Consider the following 23,591-nt stretch of genomic DNA (forward strand, 5'->3'; position numbering starts at 1 on the left):
GCCGCCCGGCCGCCCCTCCGCAGCCCCGGCCCGGCCCCGCCGCCGCTCCGGCCCCGCCGCGGCCCCGCGCCCGCCGGGTCCGGGAGGGTCCCGCGTGGGGAGCCCTCGGGGCGGGGTGGGGGGGAGAGGGGGGCGAGCCCGCCGGCCCGGCGTGGGGTGAGGGTCCCGTCCCCGCGTGGGGCCGGCAGAGCCGGCCGGGGGCAGGACACGCGTCCCGCTCAGCCCCGGAGCGTCGCTGCTCCCTGAGCGTGATCCCTCCGTGCGCCGCGGGTTTGGGTTTGGTGCCTTCCTGCTGCTGGACATCCTCCCCATCCCCGGGTTCATGGAGCAACGCCCTTCACACCCCGACATCCCCGAAATCCCCGACACCCCCAGCATCCCTGCCGGGTGGGTCAGGGCTTGGTGCAGGAACGGCAGGGCCCTGGCGTGCCATGGTGTTGGTGGTCACCTGCTGGGGTCATTTGTGAGCCCCCGTTCGGGTGCCCAGGGCAGCCAGACCTCACATCCTCCATAGGGATGGAGGGCACTGTCCCGCCAGGCTGTTCCTCTCCCGGGGTTCCCGTCCAGCGCCGAAATTGCCGCCGATGGGTTTTGGGCACATGGTGATGGGGAAGGGTTTGGGAGCTGCCTCTCCCGTGCAAGTCAGAGCCGAAAGCAGCGCTCTCCCGCACCGTCTGTCTCACAAGCGGGTTGGAAAGGCTCCCTTTTATTATTTTCTTAAAAAGCAGTGGAGTCACACCTCCTCCTCACACCTCCTCCTGCTGCTACCACTGACAACAAACACAGGGCCGGAGCCATAAGGATTTCTGTGGGAGAGCTGCCATCCTGGGCTGACCCCTGAGGCTGCCAGTGGGGCTTTGCTGGTGGGGCTGCCCCACGGCTGGGGAAGCTGTGGCTTTCCTCACCTCCTCCTCCATCTCTAACAACACAGGCTGAGTGGCATCTGCTCCACTGCAAAGCTTTTTGTGGTTTACACGGAGGTTTTCCTGTGGAAGTGGCTGGCAGTGGAAGTGGCACCAGGGCAGCGAGACCCCAGGGGAGCCCTCTGGGAGCGGAGATCGGTCAGTGCTGTTGGTGGGGTTAGTGGGAAGCTTTTGGTGGTCCTTATGGCAGAGACCCTGCCATCAGCTCCTTGTTGTGCACATGTGGCCTTTCCCACTATGTTATCCAACCACCTGGACAGTGCCTGTCTCCTTGTGAGGATGTGCCTGATGCCAGCAGAGCCTGACACACTGATCCCTGGGTGCCCACAGCCCCTTTCCAGTGCTGAAGCCTCTGATTGCCAGAAGCGTTTCTGTCAAAGGTGCCCATCCTCTTCCCAAGCCACAAAGTTCCTGGGAAAGCTTTGACTTTTCCAGCATTTTATTTAAAAGGAGTTTTCAAATGAAAACAAACAAACAGAACGCACCAACACCTGACCTGCTGCCCCAGCCGGGTCCGTGGTGGGGCTGAGTGGCTGTGCCATGGTGGCAGTGCCGTGGTTCCCTCTGCCCCGGGGAGCAGCAGCACGAGAGCGAGAGCGAGCACTCAGTGCTTATCTGCCTGCACAAACCCCCTCTGCAGGGGCACAGATAACAGGGGATGCTGTGGGCACTGGTGTTCCAAGTGGGAGAGGAGCTGGAGGGTCATTCGGGCCCAGGGTCTGTGTCATAAGGGTAAAGTCCCGGGGTGGGTGGGGGCTGTTGCCTTAACCCTGTGGGTGCGCTCGCTGGCACATCTCAGGCTGCTTGTGGGCAGAGCTGGGAGGCTTTTGGGTGGCACGAGTTAATGATGATGATGGTAATTGATAGCTATAAAATAAGAAAAAAGCTTGAAGTAATTGCCCAAGCCCTTGGCAGGTGGGCAGAGCAGAGATGGGTCCCTCTCCTGTGGTGTGGCCAAGGTGGCAGCAACTCTGGCACCATGTCTGGGGTGTGGAGGGATGTTGGCTGGAGCCTCACCTCTGCTTGGTGGCCCTGGGCTTGCAGCAGCGGTTTGGGACTAGGTTTTCCCAGGTTTGGGTCCCGGATTTGGCTGTTCTGCCGGTTCCCTGGGGTCAGCACGGGGGCTGGGTGGGCACCGCAGCGTGCGAGGCGAGCCGGGACAGGGAGAGACAGCCGGGACGGCGAGACAGTCCCTGAGTGGATAGGGAAACTGGAAGGAGAAAGAAACCCACCCGGCTGGGTGGAAAGCTGGCTGAAAATAACAGGAAATGAGAACAGGGGGAACATCTGGGTCCAGCTCTTGCACCACTTCCGACGGGCGCGGGGCGGCTGCTGCCTGCGGGCGACAGCGGCGGCAACCCGGCTCCTCCATGGAGCAGCCTCAGCGGTGGCGTGTCCCCACCGCTGCCCCGGCAGTCCCGGAGTGCTGGCCAACAGACACCCCGTTCCCTGCCCCGGGGCTCCTGGAGCCGGCGGTACCGGGGGGCACCGGCTGCGCTGCCCCGTCCGCGGTGCCCCCGGCCCGCCCCGCCGGCCGCCTTTGATGCGGGTGAGTGGCAGGTCCATTGTGGCCCCTTTGTGCCTCCCTCGGTTCTCGGGTCCGCACAAAACCTGCCATGGAAACCAGAGCCAGCCGCTGCCCCAGGAAACCCGCAGGCGCAATTAGGAAATGCAAATAGGAATGCAAATTCCTGCCTCGCCTTCCAGGGCCCGGAAAGTTGTCCCTGGGCCACCGATGTCTCTGGGCCACCGATGTCCCCAGGCCACTGGTTCCCCATCTGTGGGGACAGGGAAGGTGTTGGGGCAGGACTGAGCAGGGAGCAGGAGCTGGGCTGAGCAGCTTTTGGGGTGCCTGGGGCTCTTTCCGGCCGCCCCGCGCTCAGCAGTGAGGGACTGGGGCATCTCGACCCGTGCCGAGCGGTGACTCATAGGTGACAATATGACATTGATATTTTTTTCCATCCTCTCGGTTGCCCAGCGACAAACAAACAAACAAGTGTCTTAAAACCCAGAGTAATGGCCTCGCAGGAATTGTCCCCTCCTGCCACGGCTGGCGAGGCTGGGCCCTGCCATATCCTGGTCACTGGAGCCTGCCTGGATCTCAGGGGTTGTTTTGAGGTAACACTGTCCTCGCACCCTCTGTCCGGAGGGTGGGAGCTGGCAGAGGGGAGGCAGTGTCTGCTCAGTGGTGAGGACCTTCCTCATCAAAGTGCAGCAAAAATAGGTGGAAAAGGAGGTAAAAGCTACCCAGCAGTAACTCTGGGAAGCACAAACTCTTCAGGTCTTCATTTCTAGGTGACATTTAGGTCCCCAGAAGAGTGTGTGTGGGTGGAGGGGGGATAATGGGGCTGAGGAGGATGGAGAGTAGAGCAGTTAAGGGCAGATGCTTGTCTGAGCAATTCCCCTCCCTGGGAGGAAGCAGCAAGGTTTTCTTTTCCCATCTGCTGGAGAAGCTGTAGCTGGGAGCCAGGGAGACGAGGCTGGCACGTGGAGGGCATCGTCCACAGCAATAATCCGTGTGGGGAATGGCAGATCCTTTATGGCCCAATCTGAGCCTAATCTGGGGCTGTGCTGCTTTGAACCAACCCTTGTTGAAGGCTTTTATTTTTCCAAGTTGCAGCCCCTGCGTACTTTCCTATCGGCAGCTGGAGTGGTGCGGGATGTGCATCCCCATTAGTGGTGCTTTTCTCCAGCCCTAGCCTGCTTTTATTGCTGGGAAATGAGCTCTGACTCCTGGAAGTGGTATTTCTTCCTTCTGCCTGACAGCTGGTCGATCCCTGCCCTCGCTCTCACTTCCCCAGGGAAGGCACACGCAGCTGGGCACGCAAGCACACCGGGATGGAGCCTGGCTGCTGTCCTTGGCGTAGGAAAGCAGGGCTGAACAAGGGAAAACAGGGAGATCGTCTCCAGAAAGTGGAGGGAAGGGTGGCTGCAGCCCTGGTGAGGGGATGGGTCACTGGGAGCACGTGCAAGGCAGTGGTGGTGACAGGGGACAGCCTTTGGGGAGTATCCCCAGCTCCTGGAGCCTAAACTGTTGTTTCTAAAATCCTTGTGCCTTTTAACCTCCCTGACTGGTGACTGCCACCGTCAGGCCAGTGCAGATCAACTGGGATGGGATGGTGACAAACTTAAAAATAATGAAAGAGAAACGAGATGGGATTTTGAAGAAGAATGTGAACCATTTGGGTGGCTGAGCCCAGCACATGGTTGGTGACAAAGTGAGCAGCAAGCAGAGACACTGCTGGGAGTCTGGGTCCCCTCACTGCCCACAACCAGGGCTGTGCTGGTGCAGGAGTGATTCTGCTGCTGAGGAGACTGAGAGCTTCTCTGAGCACTGGCCTGGCTTCAAATCCAGGTTAGTGTCCCGTGTAGTTTCTATGTATATCTGTGATGGAGCAGAGGGAAAGGAGCAAAGTCAATATTTTGCCTTTCAGAGCTTTTCTCTGCCCTGTGAGCCGCGCTGTGCTGGGATGGAGCAGCCTGTGCTGGAGGCTGGCAGGAGGGGCCTGACGCAGGGTGTTAATTAAATACCTGTCCCTGGTGAGGTGTAGCCTTTCAAGCAGGTTCTCCTCTGCTGAGCAATGTCACCCTGCGTGAGGGAGGACAAAAGCCTGGTGCAATTACAGTGTGACGCCGTGTCCCAGCACAGGGAGGGTAGTGCCCGGATTGTTGGCTTGGCACTTTCCCGGGATAGCTACATCAGCCATATGGCTTAGTGACTCATAAAAAAAAACCCTCCTCTGTTTGTGACTTAATTAGTCCCTTTCTTCCCCTTGGTCTTGGCTCGCAGCGACGAGCACGGTGCTGAAGCACTGTGGGGTGAGCGGGGCCCAGCCAGCCCTGCCCTCATCCCGGGTGCCAGGGATGGGTGGCCACGGGGTGGCCAGTGTGTGGCAGGAGGGCATCGGGCAGGGGCATCTGTGCTGACTTTGTGCCATGAATCACTGCCGTGCTGTGTAGCGAGGGGCTGGGAAGGGGGAGCTGAGAGGGGAAGCCCTTGTTCCCTCCCTGGGACCCCACAGGCTGCAGATGTGCTGATGGAGGTGCAGGACCTTCCCACATCCCTTGTGGGTCTCACCACACACACGGTGTGGAAATCCAGGTCCTTTCCTCCTCCCCGACTGTGGTTTGGTCCCCAAGGGAAGGGGGATCACGGCAGCCACGCTGTGATCACCTTTAAATCTTCTCAGCAGCCCCTCTGGCCAGGGCCCTGTCCTGGTGAATAATTCACCGTGTGCCGGCAGGGAGAGTTTTACTCCACTAATTTTGTTTCCATAGAAACTCGTGCGGTCTGTGCTCCGGAGCCTCGGGTGAATCAATACGGGATTTTTCCTTTGCACAGTGAGCGATGGCCCTTAAACCCTGACGGCAGGAGAGCTGGAGGCTGGGCCTGGGCTGCGCTGCCTGTCCCTGCCTGTCCCTGCCTTTGTAGGAAGCCCAGGGCCAAATCCTGCAGAGATGCTCTACACCAGGCTGGAGCAGGGTCAGCCCAGTCTAATCCCAGTCTATTCCAGTATGTTCCTGTAAAGAGCTTGAGGGGAAAGGACTGCCTCTACTCAGGCTCTTTCTCCCTTTTCCCCCTCCGGTCCTTTAATTTCTGTGACCCTTGACCTATAACAGCAAATTAGCAATTGGGAATAAGCCATGCTAATTATCCAGGGAGCAGGGCTGGCCCTGCCTGCAGCCTGTGTTCGTTTTCTCCCCCTCTCCTTTAGGTGCTCTCTGCCCAAATCTAACCCAAAAATTGCCTGGCAGTGACTCCTCAGCACGCCCTGCCCCGAGCCCAGCCCCAGGGAACGTCACACACCTTTGTCTCCGCAGGAATTTTTATTTTCTTTCACTCCCAGCTGCTTCCCGAGGCTTTTGTGCCGAGCTGGGAGCACAAAGGGAGGAGAGGGATAAGCAGTTAAAGATGGGTTTGTGTGACATATGGCGCGAGGGCTTTGCACGGCGGCCGGCGCTGGGAGGACACTGGCAGGCACGGGGGTCCTGGGCTTCCCTCCTGCCAGGCTTGGGGTGGGTAGGCTGAGGCAGGGGGTCCGTGGTGGGTGCAGGGCTGTGCCGTGGGACGGGGGCAGCGCTGGCTCCGGCCGTGCCGCTGTCGCGTGCGCCGCTCCAGAGCTCCGAGCTCTGGGCCGCGTGTGTTTGATGTCGGCGGTGAAAGCTGGAGGAGGAAAGGTCACCGACACCAGCCACCTCCTGGAATAATCTTATATCAGCCTCCCTGCTTTGGGCAACCTCTTGGATCTAATTTATTACACGTTGATGCAAGATAGCGTTGAACAGAGACGCAGTTAAACCGTACAAAGGGATGCCGGGTCACTTTAATCGCTCACACTTGCTTGACCTATTTTTTTTTTTTTTAATCCCTTCCTGGAAACCTTATTTCATGTTTGAATTCCCTCAACTATTTTAGGAATGTCGTCCTACCAAGATCAAATTACCTTCAATGAAACCAGTGCAAGGCGGCCTCGCAAGGCAGGCGACTTTTTGGATGAGGATCTAGTTCTACCTCATTAATGTAGGCTTAGTCTGGGGGGGGCTGTGGTCCTGGCATGGAAAACCTGTGAAAGCCAGGGATTAGCAGCACAATGCCGAGGGGCAGCGGGTGGCTCTGCCTTGCTTGGCAGAGAGGGCTGGGGGCACCAGGACCCCCTGGCAGCCCTGCAGATTCTGCTGCACCCCCACACTGGCAGGGCAAAGGTGGGTGCTGCTCTGGGGGGGCAAGGGGTCCCCTGTGTAGCCCTGCTTGGCTCTCCTGTCCCAGCTGAGTGTGTCCCCCAGGTTTTATCCGGGTGTCCTTGGTTTAGGAGCCAGCTGGGTGCTGTGGAGGGCTGACATCTGGTCAGCTCACAAAGGGCTCCCATAAATCTGTCTGGAAGGAGGGAATGGCCAGCACGGCTGGGAGAGCAGTGGGTGTCCCGAGGCAGCAGCAGCCACTGCTTCTCTGAAACGTGATGTGGAACATTCAGAGTGCAGGTCTGGCCATGGGCTCCTCAGCAAAGCCATCAGGTGAGAGCACCTGAGCAGAAATGCTGCCAGTGCCCAGTGTTGGAACCAGGATCACTCCATGGCTCTCCTGGCTCCTCTGCTCTCAATCGCTGCTCTCGGAGCCAAGAGGGGAATTTCCTGTTGCAGAGAGGTATGTGCTGCACAGGTTCCCAAGCAGGGCTTACTTGTGCTCACCTCCCTGATTGCTTTTGCCTTTGAAAAGGGCTTAAACCCAGCCATTTTAATATGCAGTAGAACAAGTATTAAAGGGAATCCTCAGGTGCTTATTTGTTTCCATGAAAAAGGATTTTCTGGCAGGCAATTTTCCCAGGCTGCAGGCCCAGGAGGGGTGCTCAGCATCCCCTGAGGTGGCGAGGAAGGTGATTTGGGAGAGACTGAGAGGGCCTCATCCTGCCCATCCTTGGCAAGTCTGCTGTTAGGCACTGGTATCATTTTTGTTCCTGATCCTTTACTTTTCATCCCAATTTCAATCTCATTATAGTCACACCTGCAGCTGCTGAACAGTTCCCAGACTTCTTGTTCCCATATTGAGCAATCCCTTTTCAGGAGCCTGGCTGCAGCAGAGCTCAGCACATCTGCTCTGACCAGAGCCATTATTTCTGGTTTAACATCCCTAGTTTTGAGACTTCCTCCAAGAGTGTTCCCTCCAGGAGCTGGGGGGGCTGTCAGCCCTTGTCTCCAGATAATCCTGTGCTTGGAAATGCTTCTGCTCTGCACCACAGGCCTGGGCTTGCAGCTGCCGTGTGATGGGTGCCCTGAGGGAGCTGGGGAGTGCTGGGCTGGGGGGAACCAGTGCTTGGGGATCCCCCCCATCCTGGCTGCAGACGGGGCTCACAGCTCCGGCGTGTTTTCAGGGATGATCTGCAAACACAGCGTGGCAATAGCAGGGGAAGAGGGGCCGGGCTGGCTCAGCGGTGTTTGAGCAATCCCATCTGCTGTCTGAGCCGCAGCAGACACTGGGGAAGGGAATATTCTCGTTTGCACTTGGTGCCAAGGCTCTTCCCCGAGCGGTGAGGGCTGCGAGCGATCAGTCCCAGTGCTTTTCCAGCTGCTGGCTCCTCGGCCCGGGCTGTGTTCCTCACAGAGGCCAGCAACTGTTGTTTCCAGCATGACATTACCGGTCTGACCCACCCCCGGGATTATCCAGCTGCTCTCTGCACCGTTCCCGGATGGCTGACGGGAGGCAGCCTGTGCTCCTTGCACCGTGCCCGCGGCCCCTTGGGCCACCATGGAAAGAGCCCAGTTCTGGGAGGTACCGAGTGCCCAGGCAGGAGGATGTGCCCCCAGGCTGTGAGCATTATCCCTCCCCATGAGCCGCACTGAGGGTTCCTCCTGGCTGCGAGGTCTCGTTCTTGGCTCTGGCTCTGATCTGAATTGTGCAAGTTCTTGGCAGCTTGGGTGGGAGAAGAGCTGGGTGCAGCCCTGGGCTGGCACGGGGGAGCCTCTTCCCAAGGTCAGCTTGTGTTTGGTCGCATTTTCTGGTTTTAAGTGGTGAGCTTGGTGCAGGAGCTGCACACAAAGGTGTGCTGGTGCCTGAGCACAGCCTGCAGCCATGGAGGTCTGTGGGAGAGCATCCCACACTGTCCTGGCTGTGTGGTGACACCAAAACCTGCCTGGGCATTTTCAGTACCAGCCCCATCCTGGAGCACAGAGGCACTTGGATAAAAGCTGGTGTGGACGTGGCATCAAGGCAGCCCTTCCCGTGGGGCTGACAGTGGAAGAGCTGGCACTGGGATGTCACCTGGCATTTTCCCCATGGTGCAGGTCAGTGCTGGGACAGCCACCACCACTGGATGCAGAGGTGGCTCAGCTGGGCACTGCCACTCTGTCCCCAGGGCGAGCCAGAACCAGGCACTGCCCGTGCCCTGCCAGGAGGGGAGGATTTAGGCCTTGCTACTGGGGCTGGTGGGGGGCACAGGGGCAGTGCCAGACCCAGTGGAGTTCCTGCTGCCACCTCGCCTCTCCCTGTGACCCGTGGACAGGGACACGCACCCGGAGCTTGCAAAGCCTTTAAGCTCCTCCTGTGATGGGCGCAGCAGAAGGGTGAAGGATTACGCCTGTGCCCGGGTTTGGGTGAATGAATAACAGCATTCAGGGGCCTTCCTGCAGGAAAACAGGGCAAGAACTGTTTTCAAGCGGGAAGAAAGTTGATCAGGCAGCAGCCAAACGAGTCATCACAGCCCCATTCTGCAGATGGGGGCACAGGGTGAAGAGGAGCCCAGCCTGTGCCCCGAGCACACCCGTGCTCATGCTTGGGCTGCAGTCAGACACCAGCTGCTTCTTTCCTTTTTTGGGAAATCCAAAGGATTTTGTTTTTCCTGGCATCTTCCCAGCCCCTCACTGACATCACAGCAATAAGGGCCAGGAGCGTGCTGAGCCCCTTCCCTGGGGGTCCCACTGCCCTCCCCATTGCTCACCTGAACATGCTGTTGCAGGCACGCAGGCACTGGGGAGGATCCTTGGAATACAACTACCAGCTGATCTTTTAAGTCAACTCGTGCCAATGAGGGGACCTGCTTTTCCCTGGATTTTTTCCTCATGCTGGTGTAGTGGTTTGCATTTCTCTGGATTAGCAGCAGGACTTTAAAAAATGGACTTAAAAGCCTTCATTTGTGGTGTTTCACCACTGTCACCTCTGCCCACAGTGGTGTTTGCCCACAGGGCACGTGGAGCTGCCCTGGTCTGTGCCGGGGGCACCGGCTGCACCTCTGTGTTGCCAAAGGTGTCCTTTGCAGCAGCCCCTGCGAGCCCCCAACCCCCAGGGTGTATGTCAGGGCTGGGAAGGTCCCAGCAGCGCATTCCCTCGGGACTGTTTGAAGCCAGATGTTCAGCAGAGCCTTTTTGGTGTATAAATATCTTGTCCCCATCCCTGATTTCGTTCATCTTCTGACCAGAAGCTCTCTGTTGCTCGGCACGTTGTCGTGCTCAGTCACGCTATCCAGCACTTCCAGAGAGTTGTTCCAGACTCTCATGCAGTGTTCACTAACACCTCCCCAGAGCAGAGCTGTTGGCATCAGGAGAAGTCCAGAGGGATGGCAGGGGGATTGCCAACACCTACCATGGTTGTGGCCCTCATGGTCACAGGGAAGACCTTAAATACACACTCAAAGACAAATGCTGGAAGACAAAGAGCCCTCCAGCCACAGATGCTCCTTGTTACTTTATAGATTTGATAATTTTTAAAGAGACCTAGGGATTTCCAGCCTTATTTTGGGGGCTGATTTTGCTATTGGAGGTTTATGGGCTGGCATGGCATTTCTGAGCCAGCAGCTCTCCACAGAGACTCTCATCTCTGTACGTGGATCGTGTGTGTGTTTGCAGTGTATTCTGTACAAGCTGTGTTTTCCTGGGTGTCCAGGCTCTTTCACCATCCTCTTGGAGCAGCCAAATCTTTTAAGGAGGTGTGTACCCTGTGAATGTGTTACAACTCAATTTAATACATGACTAAACCAGCCATGCAATATTGCAATTAAAGTATAATTCCAGAGGTGTGAACAATGCCGGGCTCTTTGCTGGGAGTGAGTCAGGGGAGCGGAGGAGGAACCGAGCAGCAGCATTTTATTAATTGACTCCAGCGGATTTATTTGTCCTCGGTGAATAGAGCCGGGCAGAGCTGTCGGAATTGTTCCTGCTCCGTGCCTGGCTCCTGCAAGCCGGAGCAGATCCCGGGGACAGAGTGCAACAGCGGGATGGAGACAGTTCCTGGCTGAGTGGTCACTATCAGTGAGTGGATACTACTGAGTGGATACTATCAGTGAGCAGGAGCAAGCTGGGGGCCCCTTGTGCCCAGCAGTGAAGCTGCTGCTGCTTTTCCACGGGTCCTGTCCCGTGGGGCGAACAAATGCCATGGGAAGGTGGCCCTGGATGGGGGCCCTGTGGCACCGTGCTCAGCCCAGGGACCCTTGGCCGAGGTGCAGGGTCTGGTCGGGTGCTGGTGCTGGTGTTTGCACAGGGCTGCTGTTGGTGCATCCAGATGCAAATGCTTCCAGGATTACAAAAAAGCCGGGGAAGGAGAGCGGAGCGTGCCCGGAGCAGGAGAAGGAATCATCCCCTGTGACTCCTCTGGTACCGAGCCAGAGCAGCGCTGTCCCTGGGGATGAAGGCCAGGGTTAACCAGCGTGGCAAAAGTGAACCTGCTCCCAGAGTTCCCGTTGAGTTGCCCACGTTTTTCAAGTGTGTTTCGCTCTCAGCAGCCTCTGGAAGCCTCTCTTGGAGCAGCTCGGGGCTGTGAACCGAGGCCAGGCGAGCTCTGGGGACGTGGCTGTCACACAAGGCCTGGCTCTGGGCAGGGCAGAGCCCGAGTGACCTTCAGAGGTGACTGCTCCTCCTAATGGCTTAGAATCTGATTATACCCTGTTTCGCTAAGAAATGTGCTTGGCACGTTCTTCTGCATTAAGTACCATTTAGGGACAGTTATCCTGAACTCTCTGCCTGCTGCTTAGGAAAAAGCCTTTGAAAATGATATTATGGATCAAAAGTGTTCCTGGGGTAATTCTGTTTCAACAGTGGAGTTAATCCAGAACTGAATTTGGCCCTGCATTTCCAAACGAGAAGCAGTAGCTGTATAATCTGTTTATGGTTTTAAAGTGAATGTTAATCTTGGATTTGGTGGCTTTTCCAAAGAGTCGATTTTGCCGTGCTGCACAGCATTTTACCCCCTGCTCTGACACTCTGAGCCGACTCCATGTTTTATTTTAAAGAGCGATTTTACCGTGTTTATAAATACATGTCAAGCATGGAAATGTTAAATCTGGGCAGCCCTCGGCAGTGGAAGTAATGCCATTTTTCTTGCCTTGCCTTTTGTTTGTACAGCCCCCGGCGTGGCACATCCACGCTCCAGCGTGCCAGGGATGGGACAGTCCCACGAGGGCGCAGCGGGATGGGTCGGATTGAACTGAATGTTCCTCGATGAGATGGGGAGCTGGCGGTGTCTCAGGGTGCTGTCCCGTGGGTGATGTTCTCCCCTCTCCCCGCAGGTGGGAGGATGCCGCAGTGCGCCGGGGGCTGACCCGCGGAGCCACCGGCCGCGGGGAGCGGGACCCCCGCTGCCCACCCATGGTCCCCGCTGGCCGCCGGGGCAGCCCCCCGTGAGGAGGGTGGCGGGCGCAGCAGCACCGCGGCCGCCGTGCCCCCGCAGCCGCCCCGCCATGACGAGCCTCTTCCGCCGGAGCAGCAGCAACGGCGGCTCCCGCGGCGGCTCCTCCGCCCAGGAGCTCAACAACAGCCGCCCCGCCAGGCAGGTCCGGCGGCTGGAGTTCAACCAGGCCATGGAGGACTTCAAGACCATGTTCCCCAACATGGACTACGACATCATCGAGTGTGTCTTAAGGGCCAACAACGGCGCCGTGGACGCCACCATCGACCAGCTCCTGCAGATGAACCTGGACGGCAGCGGCTGTGACGACAGCTCGGACTCGGAGGACAGCATCCCCCCCGAGGTAACCTGGGGGGGCTCCCCTGCCTGGGCTGCCCTGCCTGGGCTGTCATGAGCGGGCACCTCAGTCTCATCCTGCCTCCCTTCTGCCCGGGCACGGTGCTACTCGGCTGCTGCAGGCAGGCAGATGTTCGAGTGCCTGTTCAGCTGGTCTGGAGCACACAGCCTGCCTGGTGCGTCTTGGGCACTGCTTGAGGCTCCAGCCAAGGTGCTCTCCCTACTCCCTCCTACCCCAAAACCCAACAAAGACCCTTTGCTGCCGTCAGAGGGACTCCACAGAGCTGCTCCCAAGGACCAGCTCACCCATGCTCATCCCTTGACCATCACCTCCAAATTCCCCCAAACCCCCTGGTGCAGGGGACCAGTGCCACGAGGTTGCCCCCATCCTCTGCAGTGTCGTTCAGCCCGTGCTGTCAGTGCTGCTGCAATGGGGCCCTGGCCCACTGAGGAGCATTTCCCTGTCCTGCCCTCACCCCATCCTCTCACCCCGCAGATCTTGGAGCGGACCCTGGAGCCAGATAGCTCGGATGAGGAGCCCCCTCCCGTCTACTCCCCTCCTGCCTACGAGAGCCAGGCGTTCAGCAGCCGCTACCCCCGCGCGCCGCCCACCCCCCCGCCCAGGTGAGCCCCCAGCCCCACACACCTCCTGCTCCTGCTGCACCCTGTGCCTCTCCCCGGGGGTCAGGCTGCCATCAGCTGGCCCTGGCACGGGGTATCTGACCCCACTTTGTTGGGGTCGGGTGGGAGGAAGACAAGGGAGATGAATGAAGCTCACAGTTGGCTCGGAAATCCCTGCAAGGCCCTAAAACACGAACAGCTGAGGGGCCTGGAAAGCTGCTCTGGCAGTGTGTGGAATGGCAAAAATGAGCTCCCGGAGGCGGGGAGTGCTCGCCCCTGCTCACAAACACCAGGTGCTGGGCAGCCGGGCCCTGTGTGGGGCAGCAGCCGGGCCCTGTGTGGGGCAGCAGCCGGGCCCTGTGTGGGGCAGCAGCCGGGTTCTGTGTGGGGCAGCAGCCGGGTTCTGTGTGGGGCAGCAGCCGGGCCCTGTGTGGGGCAGCAGCCGGGCCCTGTGTGGGGCAGCAGCCGGGGCACTGAGCCCTGGGGTCTGTGGCCCTACAGGCTGGGGGCTCTTCCCCAGCAGCAGCACCACCATGGCTGTATCTGTGGGGCTGTGGGACCCCTGTGTGGTGCCCTGGCCACCCCTGTGCCAGCCCCTCGGACACAGGCTGTGCAGGCTGGGTGTGACATCCGGCGAGAGACCTTCATCAGCTTCGTAGGCGAATCCCTGCAGTGCTGGGGCTCCACCAGGCTGGTTTTTGGGAGTCTGAGTGAAACAGGGAGGAGAAGGAAATCCCAGCCTGCAGAGTTGCAGGGCAAGGCTTGAAATGCAGCTCCCAGAGATTCCAATTGCACAAGGAAAGCCTTTCACTCTCCAGAGCTGACACTAACACCACAGGTTAGGGAAGTGTGCTGGGGTTTCCTGGTTCCCAGGAGCGCTGGTGGAGCTGGGTGAGCGCTGCTGTGCCAGGCCCTGTGCCCTGCTGCTGTGGCAGGTGTTGCTGGGTTTCTCCCTCGCCAAAGGGGCCCACAAGCACAGTCTGTGCTTGTCCCACAGGACGGACGTGCCAGGCCCTGGCAGCACCCCGGCACCTGGGCACTACAGGAACTGGAACCCGCCGCTCCTGGGCAACCTCCCCGAGGATTTCCTCCGCATCCTGCCCCAGCAGACAGCCAGCACACAGGTGAGCCTTGCTCCCCTTTCCAGCCCTGCATCCCAGCTCCACAGCGTGGCATGGAGCACTGACCCCTGTCCTCAGCCACCCTGAGCTGCAGCACCAGCACTCTGGAAGCATCTGGGTACTGGGTGTGCACTAAACTTGGAGCATGTCTTGTTCAAGGCAAGACTGAAGTGGGCAAGGTGTGAAAGGAGAGTCTTTCAGCGAGGCTTTCATATTTTTCCTGCCATTATCTCCGTGATTAGTGCCAGAAATGCCACTTGCCATACGCACCTTGTATTTTCAATTATTTGAAAATCTCACCTGCTGCCCTGGTGAGGAGCAGCAGGACCAGTAACACTGCAGGACCAGTGGCACTGCTGGGGCGCTCGGGGGCTGCTGCAGTGGAACTTGGGTGGGAAAGCTAGTGCAAGCCAGAGGATTTGCCCCTGGGAAATACAAGTCCCCATGTGCTTCATGGCAGTTTCGAAGCCACCAGGTTTGGGTGCCTGCAGCGGGGCAGGCAATGGGCAGCACCCTGTGGGGAACAAGCAGCCCCAGCACAGACTGTGCTGGGCATCCAGCTCAGTGCCAGGCATGCTGCAGTCTGGGGTGTCTCTCGACTCTTTGCTAACACTAAATGGGGCCAGCACCCTCCTGGCATGGTGAGGGGCTGGAGAGGCTGCAGAAACCCTGCTCCTCCCTCCCTTTTCGGCTCCAAAGGCAGCCTGCCACATTTTCATGAACGATTGCCCTGCAAGTTGAGCTTCGTGGGCTCTATTACCTTTCTGGGAATAGGAGTGTGCCAATTCATTTGGGCTCAGGGGGAGGAGAGGAGCAGCTGCCCTTTTCTTTCCCCGGTAATTGTGTGCTTTTGCTTTTTATGGCTCTCTGGGAGCAGCTACAAATCAGATAAATATTGTAGGCAAGGCTGAGGTTGTGCTGCAGCGTGGGGCTGTGCTGCTCCCCAGGTGCGAGGCGTGACGTGCCTCGCGCAGGGACGTTTGTCAGCGGGAAATTGCAGACTCTGCTCTTTTAGAGATGGGAAATAAAAGCAGCAATGCTGGCTGAGACCCTTCTCTTGCCTGTGGTGGCACAACCCCATGGTGTAAAGTTAAGAATCTGCCAGCCTGTGCTTTGCACAGGAGAACTTCTGGCTCCGAGAGGTTCCCATGTGGAATGTCGGTCCCCTCCATCCCGTCCCCCTTCCTGGTGGCCAGAGGCAGTGATGCCCTGTCCCCCTTTGTTCCCTTTGCAGCAGCACCATCCTGAGGGGACGGTGCTGTCCCAGGGACCTGCTGGGGAGCAGCAGTCAGTGGCTGTCCAGGCTGGGGGTGAAGTATAACAGGAGCAAAATGCCAAGCAGCCCAAGGCACTGCTGCAGGAACCCCCGGGCACCAAGACCACCACCCGACCTGTGCCATGTTTGCCTCCCCCCCAGGGTTCCCACAGCTGCAGGCAGCCCCTGTCGAGGGGGCTCGTCCCGCGGGGCCAGGGCTCCCTGGAGCAGGAGCGGCGCTGGAAGCAGTACCTGGAGGACGAGCGGATCGCGCTCTTCCTGCAGAACGAGGAGTTCATGAAGGAGCTCCAGAGGAACCGGGATTTCCTCCTCGCCCTGGAGAGAGGTGAGAAGCACCTGCAGAAACCTCTGCTTTTTGGGTGTGTGCCCATCCTCTGACACTGGCTGCCGGCAGAGCCAGTGCAGGATGTGGCCAGGCTGGGGGCGGGTGGTCTGACCTGCACACACTGATGGGCTCCTGCTCTGGGTGCTCAGCGCCTGCCACAAGGCTCTCCTCCCCCTGCTCACCTCTCTGCAGTGTCTCTGGCAGGGCCCAGCAGAATCCATAGCAAGGAGCTTTGGAAATGCCCTCTGAGCCCTCCCTGGCCGTGCACCCTCCCCAGGTGCTGGCAGGCCTGGACTGGAGAGCAGTTTTCCCATGACTGCTCCTTCCCTGTCACCACGCTCCTTCCCAGTGAGCTGGTTGCTTGTCCAGTGCCATGGGGAGGGTGTGGGTGGTTTTACTGCTCCTGATCACAGAGCTGCCCTTCCCCTCCTTCTGAGCCCCCCAGCTGAGGGGCCTTGCAGGTTTGCAGGGTCCTGGCAGCACCTTCACTGCAGAGGCTGGAAAACCACGCGTGTGCCTGCCGTGTGCTCGCAGTGGGTGCGACTTCCTCTGCTGGGTGAGGAGCAATCCCACCCCCTGCTGCTGCCTCCCACCGAGGGGCTTGTGGTCACCGTGCTGAAGTGAAGCCCCAGCTCCCTCCCTTGCACTCAGCCTGTCCCTTGGCAGCCACGGGGGCGTGAGGGGAGAGGGGAGGGAGCCGCGTGCTCTGCCCCGAGGGTCTGATCGAGCAGGCACTGTGCTTTCTGTTTTTCAGATCGATTGAAATATGAGTCCAAAAAATCCAAGTCAAGCAGTGTTGCTGTCAGCAATGACTTTGGTTTTTCCTCCGTATTATCAGGTAACTTCCAAGGCACATGTGAGCATCATCCCTCTGCAGCAGGATGCCCCTCAGGCCCTGCATTCCCAGCCCTCGGCCCAGTGCCTCCAAAGTGGCTGGGGGGGCAAGAAATGGGCTGAGTCCTCCCTGATGCCCTCCCAGCACAGGAGAGGAGCTGGTGTGCGGTGGGAATGGGTGCTCCTGCCCTCCCCTAGTGGAAGTGCTCCTGCATCCTGCCTCTGTCCATCCCTGTCCCCCCTTGCCTGAGCTGGAGCAGAGGATTGTGCCTGGGAGGCATAACGACTGTTCCCGGGTAATCCTGATTAACCTCGGTGAGGGAGCAGCTGCCCAGAGTCAGAATTAGAGCTGGTGTCTGTCGATGGCCCCGTGCAGGGTCGGGTGAGACGCAGTGGCAGGGCAGCCTGGCAGAGCTCCAGCTGGGCACATGGACCTGGAGAAGGGGCACAGCCCAGCAGGCACAGGGACATGGCTCTGAGGGTCTCTGGTCCACCTGACCGAGTTGGAAGTCCTGCTCCTGATGTGGTGACCCTGCTGTTCTGGGCACCACGATCCAATACCCAGAGTGCAGGTAGTGCCCAGGGTAATTTGAGGCTGCTGGGCCTGGAACAGCACTGAGGGAGGTGCCTGTGCTGGGACTGAGCCACTGCTCACCCTACATCCACTCGGGGGGGAATCACAGCGAGGGTGGGCTGCAGGCCCATATCTGCACCCACCAACACAGGGGTGTGTCTGCAGAGGGCCCTCGTCCAGAGCCAGCCCTGTGTGCCAGTGCCCTCGTCCCTCCTGCTCTGGCTCAGCTGTGCTCATGGCAGGGCTGTGCTTTGCTAGCACTGGAACCGGGTCATGGAAATGGTTTGTCTCGAGCCTCCCCTCATCACACACTCCCAGTGACCAGATGTTTGCCTTCCAGGTGATGTAGCCCCCTCTGTAACCAGCGAGGCCGGCGGTGCCGTGTCTGACGATGCCTTATTCCGAGACAAATTGAAACACATGGGAAAATGTGAGTCGGTGTGCGGGCTCCGTGCTGGCAGCGGGATGCCGGGGAGGGCTGGAGGGGAGCTGGGAGTGGGGGAGGCAGGGGGAGAGGTGGCAGCAGTTTCCACCTGCCTTTCACAGCCATGGGCTGGTGCATCTCTGCCCTGTGGTGCTCTCCTGGGCCTTGCCAGTGGCAGGATGCTCCTGGGTGGACACTGGCAGAGCGGGTGAGAGAGGGACACCCGAGTCCTGCTGCCCCAGTTCTGCACTGTCCGTCTGTCCCTGGGTTGTGGCGTGAGTGGAGGCTGCAGGTGGTGTTGGGTAGAGGAATTTCTGGCCAGGGTTTGCATGAATCCTAGAACAGCAAGCCAAGAGTTTGCTGTAACTCTCCCTTTTCCAATCCTTTCCTCTGGAAAGTCACAACCTGCTTCTCCCGCCTCAAACTAGACCCAGGTCCTTGGGCAAGCTGGGCTGGGCTGCAGGCAGTGGGGACACTGGGGAAGGGTGGGTCAGTCTGGGTTGTGAAAATCCCAGCCCAAGGCTAAAACATCAGCACCTCCCACCAGGGCCAAGGCATCCCTGTCTCGCTCTCCAACCCTCCAGATTTGCGCACTCCTGGTGTTCCCAGGCAAACCCAGGGCATCACTACAGGGCTGTGGGTGGCTCTCACACCTTGGCCCTGCCTGTCTCCTCCCCTCTGGCAGCTTTGGGAAGGTGTTGGGGTGAGACCCTCACCCAGTTCCTTCCTTCCAGCCACGCGCAAGAAGCTGTTTGAACTCGCCAGAGCCTTCTCCGAGAAGACAAAGATGAGAAAATCAAAAAGAAAACACTTCTTGAAGCACCAGGTGTATCCTAAAAGGGAACCGGGGGAGGCCCAGGGCTGTCCGAGGGGCCTCACTCGGGTGCTCCCGGGGGCTCCCCAAGGGCACAGTGTGGCTGGAGCCCCCCGGCTGCCCCGTGGCTGGGCCGTGGGATGGGAAGGGATGGGAAGGGTGATTGTGGTGCCACAGCCACCTCCCGGCCCCACAGCTGGTTTTCCTTAGTGGAGGGTGCAGGATGGGGACGGCGGCTTCAACAGCAAATCTCCTGGATGATGTGGAAGGCCATGGATATGGTAAGGAATGCTGGGTGTGCTGTGCTGGGCGTGGCTGGCTGCGTCCTGCAGTGCCTGGCCCCGGGTCACTCTGGGGATGGCCCAGGTGGGACCATCTGGCAGAAATACCCCTGTGGGCCAAAACCCCCTTCCAGTGTTCTCAATTATGGCAGAGAACCCCAGTGTCCTACTGGGAATTGTCTGTCTGAGCAAGGAAATCTCTGCCCCGGGACAGGGGCTGGGCTGCCTCCCCCTAAGGCACCTCACTGAGGCTGGGACCGTGGTGCAGTGGAGGTGTCCTGGTGTGGAGGTGGCTCCAACCCCTGCCTGTCTCTGCCTTTCAGAAGAAGACTTCCAAGCACGGAGGCAACAGCTCCGGGAGGAGGAGGAGACGCTGAAGGAAGGGCAGTAAATGGTGAGAGACACCTGGGGATGTGTGTGAATGGTCCCATCCATCTGTCCTGGCTGGAGGAGAGGCTGCATGCCCTGGGTGGGTCCAGAGTGTGTCTGGGTGGGGACATCCGTGGCGTGGCTGTAACAGCCCCAGGTGCTGGTCGTGGTGCAGCTGAGGCTGAGCACGTGCTGTTCTCCTTCCCTCCCCTTCCCCTCCCCGCAGGTCCCAGCGCTGGGGTTTCTTGCTGGCACAGGACGTGCAGGAGGCTTCACGAGGAGATGGCTGAAAAAGGAAAAACCCACCCAACAAATCACCCAGATTTTGGCTGTTCCCCCTCCGCTGCTGTGCTCCTCAGAAGTACAAGTATTGAAGCGAGGCACAATGTTTTCTTACCGGCGGTTTGAAAACAACGTTTTCTATCCAGAAAATCAGCCAAAAAGGAAAAAAAAAAAAAAAGGAAAAAAAAAAAGAGAGCAGCTGCTGCGAGCGGCTGTGGAGGAGCCAGTGGAGCTCAGGCTGGGGAGGAGCAGGCCCGCCTGCTCTCCCGGTCCGAGCGGCGGCGCAGGAGGAATGAAATCAGTCGTACTAATGAGGATCCGGTCACACGTGGGGTCTGTGGGCCGGAGCACTCCTGAACATATCTGTAGTGGTCTGATGCAACTTCACTCTGCGCACACTGGAACAAAAACCACGTGAGAAAGGGAAGCTAACAGCTGTTGTCTATTATTGCTAGGAGTAATGAGCAGAGATTCAGATCAGGTAATAGTCAAATAATATAAATTGTTTATAAAGGAAAGGCCTTCTTTTCCTAGGCGTTTCACTTTGAATTAAACCTTTGCCTTCGGCATTGCTACAACTGCCTTGAAGTTGGGACGCTTTGTGCCGCCGCGGGGCAGCACCAAGGGCTGGATTTTGCACCAGTTTAACCCTCACTGACGGAGCAGGACACGTCCCATGGGGTGTGGGGTGCCGGGGGTGGTCCTGGAGCCTGGAAGTTTAAGGGATGCCCCCGCTGTGGGTGAGAGGCAAAGCCCGAGCTGGGTGTTTGCAAGGCTGGTGGAGGTGTTTTCAGCATGGAGAGTTTGTACAAGGGCTTGGGGGCACTGCTGGGTCTGGTGTGGGGCAGGAGCAGAGCCCCTTCCTCGTGCCCACAGCGCCGGAATCGCTGCAGCTCTCGGAGATGCTGTCAGGCTAAAAATAATTACATAAACAAATTCCTTCGCTGTGTAAGTACCGAGTGACGAGCGTAAAGGCAGAATTCGCTCCCGCCAGCACATTTTCTCCTCCTTTATCGGCACAGCGTTCCCTGCCAAATGCAGGAGGTGGCTCTAGACGTGCCTGTTTCACTCTCTGGCTCCCGCGAACCGGCACAAATGTTGCAGGATTGGAGCTGCGAAGGCGGCAGACGCAGAAGCCCCAGCCATCAAACACTCACGCAACTGTTTTCCCTGCCTCTCCACGGGGTTTGGTAACAAAAGTCCCTGTTGCAGGCGCTGGCTCCCGGCAGGCTCCTCTTCAGTCCCAGCGGAGCCCGCGTGCCTTTGAAGTGGACGCCAAGATTCCCCCCGCGAGCAGCCGCTGCACCTGCTGAGCGCTGCTGTCGCCCCTCGCAGCGCGGAGGCATCGGGGGCACCACGGGCTTCACTTGCTCTTGGTTCCTGGCCAGGGCCGGGGCTGCTCCCGGCTCTCTGTGGCTGCAGGGTCCAGGTAGTGTCTCATTAGCTCAAAGTAAACGCTCCTGCAGCACTGGCACTCAGACGAATCCCGGGGTGCCAAGGGTGAGGGCAGGATGCGCTGGGCTGGGAGTGCCCTGGGATACCAGCGAGCTTTGAGTTCCTGAAATCAGAGCAGCAAATCCCAGCTTTGGTGTCTGCTGCTTTGCTTTCGAAGGAAGGATTGAGGAGCATGTCCCGAGTCGTGGCAGCCTGGTGACAGGTTAGAGCCATCCCGTGCCAGGGGCAGGGCTCTGAGCCCTCTGCTCTCTGTGGTGTGCCTGGCTGTGCCTCGGGCTGCTCTGCACCCTGCAGGGCAGGATGGGGCTCTGGAGGAGCGTGTCCCCTCCTGGCTCAGGGTGCAAGGGGCCTAAGTGTGAATCTGGGAACAGAAAATCCTTTACTCCCTGGGTGGGACTTTCATTCCCAGCCTGAGAGTGGTGGAGAGGAGGGGCTCCCTGCTTACCCTCTGCTGGCCCTTGGGGCCATAGGAGGCTGCCATTACCCCTTCCCAGTCCAAAGCAGCTCTGCATATTTGGAAGAAAATCAAGCTTGGAACCGGATCAGCTTGTCCCAGTTCCAGCGCCTCTCAGCTACCGAGGGCTGCACTGCCGGCGAAGTTTCCATGAGCGCAGGAAGCAGCGGCAGCCGGGCGGGTGCTCAGGCTCTGGCGGGAAGGGAATTCTGCCCTCCCAGAGCAGGAGTTGGTCACGGGAGGGCTGAGGCAGCGAGGCACCAGTTCCTGGGCACTCGCAGCTCCCCCCCCTCTGCTGAGCCTTGGAGGGTTCGCTGTGCCCAGGACGGGCTGGATCGTGCCGTGGGGGATCAGTTGAGCTCTCCTGGGCACGTCTCACATCAGTCACAGGCCAGTCCTGCTGCCCCGCTGGCTTTAGCTGCAGCCAGAGGTGGCCACTGTCCCTCCTCTCGGCCTGCTCAGGTGGCACGTTCTGTAACCCAGCCAAGGTTTTCTGGCAGAGGAGCCTGGGGACAGCAGCTGCCTCTGCTTTCTGCCTGAGCACGTCCCCGAGTGCCCATCACCATCTGCTCCCCGTGACCCATCAGAGCCCACAGGGCTGTGGGGCGTGTGAGGAACGGGGAGAGGAAGGAAGGGTGGTCTGGGGGCTGTGAGCTGGGACACGGGGCCCGTGGGGAGGGGACGGGTGGGGTCTGCCCTGCACGGAGGTGTTGTGGTGCTGGGGAGCCCTGTGCCCAAAGCAGGCACCGCACTGCGGGCACACGGGGCTGGCACAGCGCCCTGGGGACGTCTTGGCTCGCACCAACAACAACGTGCCCTTAAACATCCCAGGCCTGGCACAGCCTCTGAGTGATGTCATCCTGTAGCCATGTCAAAACATCTTGGAGGCAACAAAGCATCGTTTTAATGGAGGATGGAGAGGGATTATTTTTGTGTCCTTTAAAAAAAAAACAAAACAAAAAAAAATCAGGTCTAATGAGTAGAAAGGCCACAAATCCGGCTTGGGAGCCAAAACTCATTTCTTACATTAAAATGTCCAATTCTCAGTGATATTTGTATCATTTCTCTACGAAAGGGTTTAAAAAGAACAAACCAAACTGATCTGTGATGTTTGTGAGTGTGACTGTTTTAGAATTTATTTCCATAAGTGATTTTTTTCTTAAAGATGTTTAATAGTAATTCCTATAATAAAGTCCTGTTGTACTCTTAACACTCTGGGGTATTTTTTTACTCCCATATCTTTACAGGGGGAAGAAAAAAGAAAGGGGTATGGGGAGGGAAGGGGCAGCTCTAGCCCAACTCCTACAGTGCCCCTCAAGGCTGCAGATGCCCAAAATCACTACCTGCACACTCCTGATGGGGCTGAATTTGCATCTGATTCTCAAGAGCTTGCCTTTCCCTTCCTTTCATGTTCCCTACAAACAGGCAGGAAGAGGAAAACTTGTGGTGAAAAACTCCTCGGAGCCTCAGAAAGCAGCACATGGACCCAGAGATGAGGGCAGTCTGTGATGGTGTGAGGGAAGGGCATCAAGCCCCACTTACAGGAGCTCCCCACATCTCCAGCCACTACCCAAAACCTCAGTCTCAAGCTCTTAATTTTTGGGAAAAGTAGTAGTTTCAGCCCATCCAGGCTGTGCTGTCCTTGAGAAACACCCCCAGGCAGCCTGAGTAGAGGGCTGTGACACAGGGGTGGCTCCACACCTCCACCTCCACAGTGGGCAGCCTGTGACTTGCAGGAGGAGGATTATTTTGAGGCTGTCGCATGTGGCACTTCATGGGCAGCCCCGGGGGACAGTGGCAGGGCCAGGGGGACAAATGGAGCATCCCTCACATGAAGGGATAGGCCAGAGTCCACTCCCTCTGCACCAGCTGTCCAAGAGCAGCTTCCAGTTCCTGGCAGGATTAGAGCTTCCCAGCCTCACGTGTGGCTTGGAAACCTTCCCTGTGAAAGAAGACCCTGGAAAAAGTCAAGGCATTCTTGCCTTAAATGTCAAAAGCATAGAAATGGTGGAGAAACTCTGGCTGCCTGCTGCAGCCAAGCGAATGCCATGCTCTGCGGGGAGCCAGGGCTTTCCAAGGAGCTGAATGGCCCAGGGCCTGCCCAGTCCTTGGAGCAGCTCAGATGTGGCCCTGGAGCAGTCCCAGCAACTCCTTTTTTAATTCCTCTTCTCCACAAGGGCAAGGGTTTTGCTTTCAAACCCGTGTTTTAAGAAAACCAGCAGCTGAGAAAAGCCCAGGGCTGGAAACTGGTGAGATGAGGATGAAGCTGGAGATGTGAGAGCCCGGCAATACCTGCTGGCTTGTCAGGCTGCCGTGGAAATTTACTGCCCCCTTCCTTCCCGAGCCTGGAAGATGGAAGCAGGGATGTATTTTTTTTTTCCCATCAGCTCATTCC

General features: G+C 58.5%; 1 protein-coding gene across 1 annotated transcript; it reads left to right on the forward strand.

Annotated features, from left to right (window-relative positions):
• The first annotated feature begins 12,082 nt into the window (after positions 1-12,082).
• Positions 12,083-22,406, forward strand: CUEDC1 (CUE domain containing 1). Its single transcript, XM_017821589.1, has 10 exons — positions 12,083-12,373; positions 12,863-12,990; positions 13,985-14,111; positions 15,526-15,709; positions 16,464-16,547; positions 17,458-17,547; positions 18,276-18,369; positions 18,578-18,636; positions 18,960-19,030; positions 19,232-22,406. The coding sequence occupies exons 1-9, from the start codon at positions 12,083-12,085 to the stop codon at positions 19,025-19,027; spliced, it is 1,125 nt and encodes a 374-aa protein (XP_017677078.1). The 3' UTR covers positions 19,028-19,030; positions 19,232-22,406.
• The last annotated feature ends 1,185 nt before the right edge of the window (positions 22,407-23,591 follow it).

This window comes from Lepidothrix coronata, unplaced genomic scaffold (genome assembly GCF_001604755.1).
Source record: "Lepidothrix coronata isolate B3197 unplaced genomic scaffold, Lepidothrix_coronata-1.0 Scaffold91, whole genome shotgun sequence".
NCBI lineage: Eukaryota > Metazoa > Chordata > Aves > Passeriformes > Pipridae > Lepidothrix > Lepidothrix coronata.

What these genes read in the sequence shown, in the direction of transcription:
- CUEDC1 (XM_017821589.1), top strand. Translation starts at nt 12,083, where the DNA reads ATGACGAGCCTCTTCCGCCGGAGCAGCAGCAACGGCGGCTCCCGCGGC. An exon ending in AGGACAGCATCCCCCCCGAG is followed by an intron (nt 12,374 to 12,862) that starts GTAACCTGGGGG and finishes CTCACCCCGCAG; the next exon opens with ATCTTGGAGCGGACCCTGGA. An exon ending in CACTTCTTGAAGCACCAGGT is followed by an intron (nt 18,370 to 18,577) that starts GTATCCTAAAAG and finishes TGGAGGGTGCAG; the next exon opens with GATGGGGACGGCGGCTTCAA.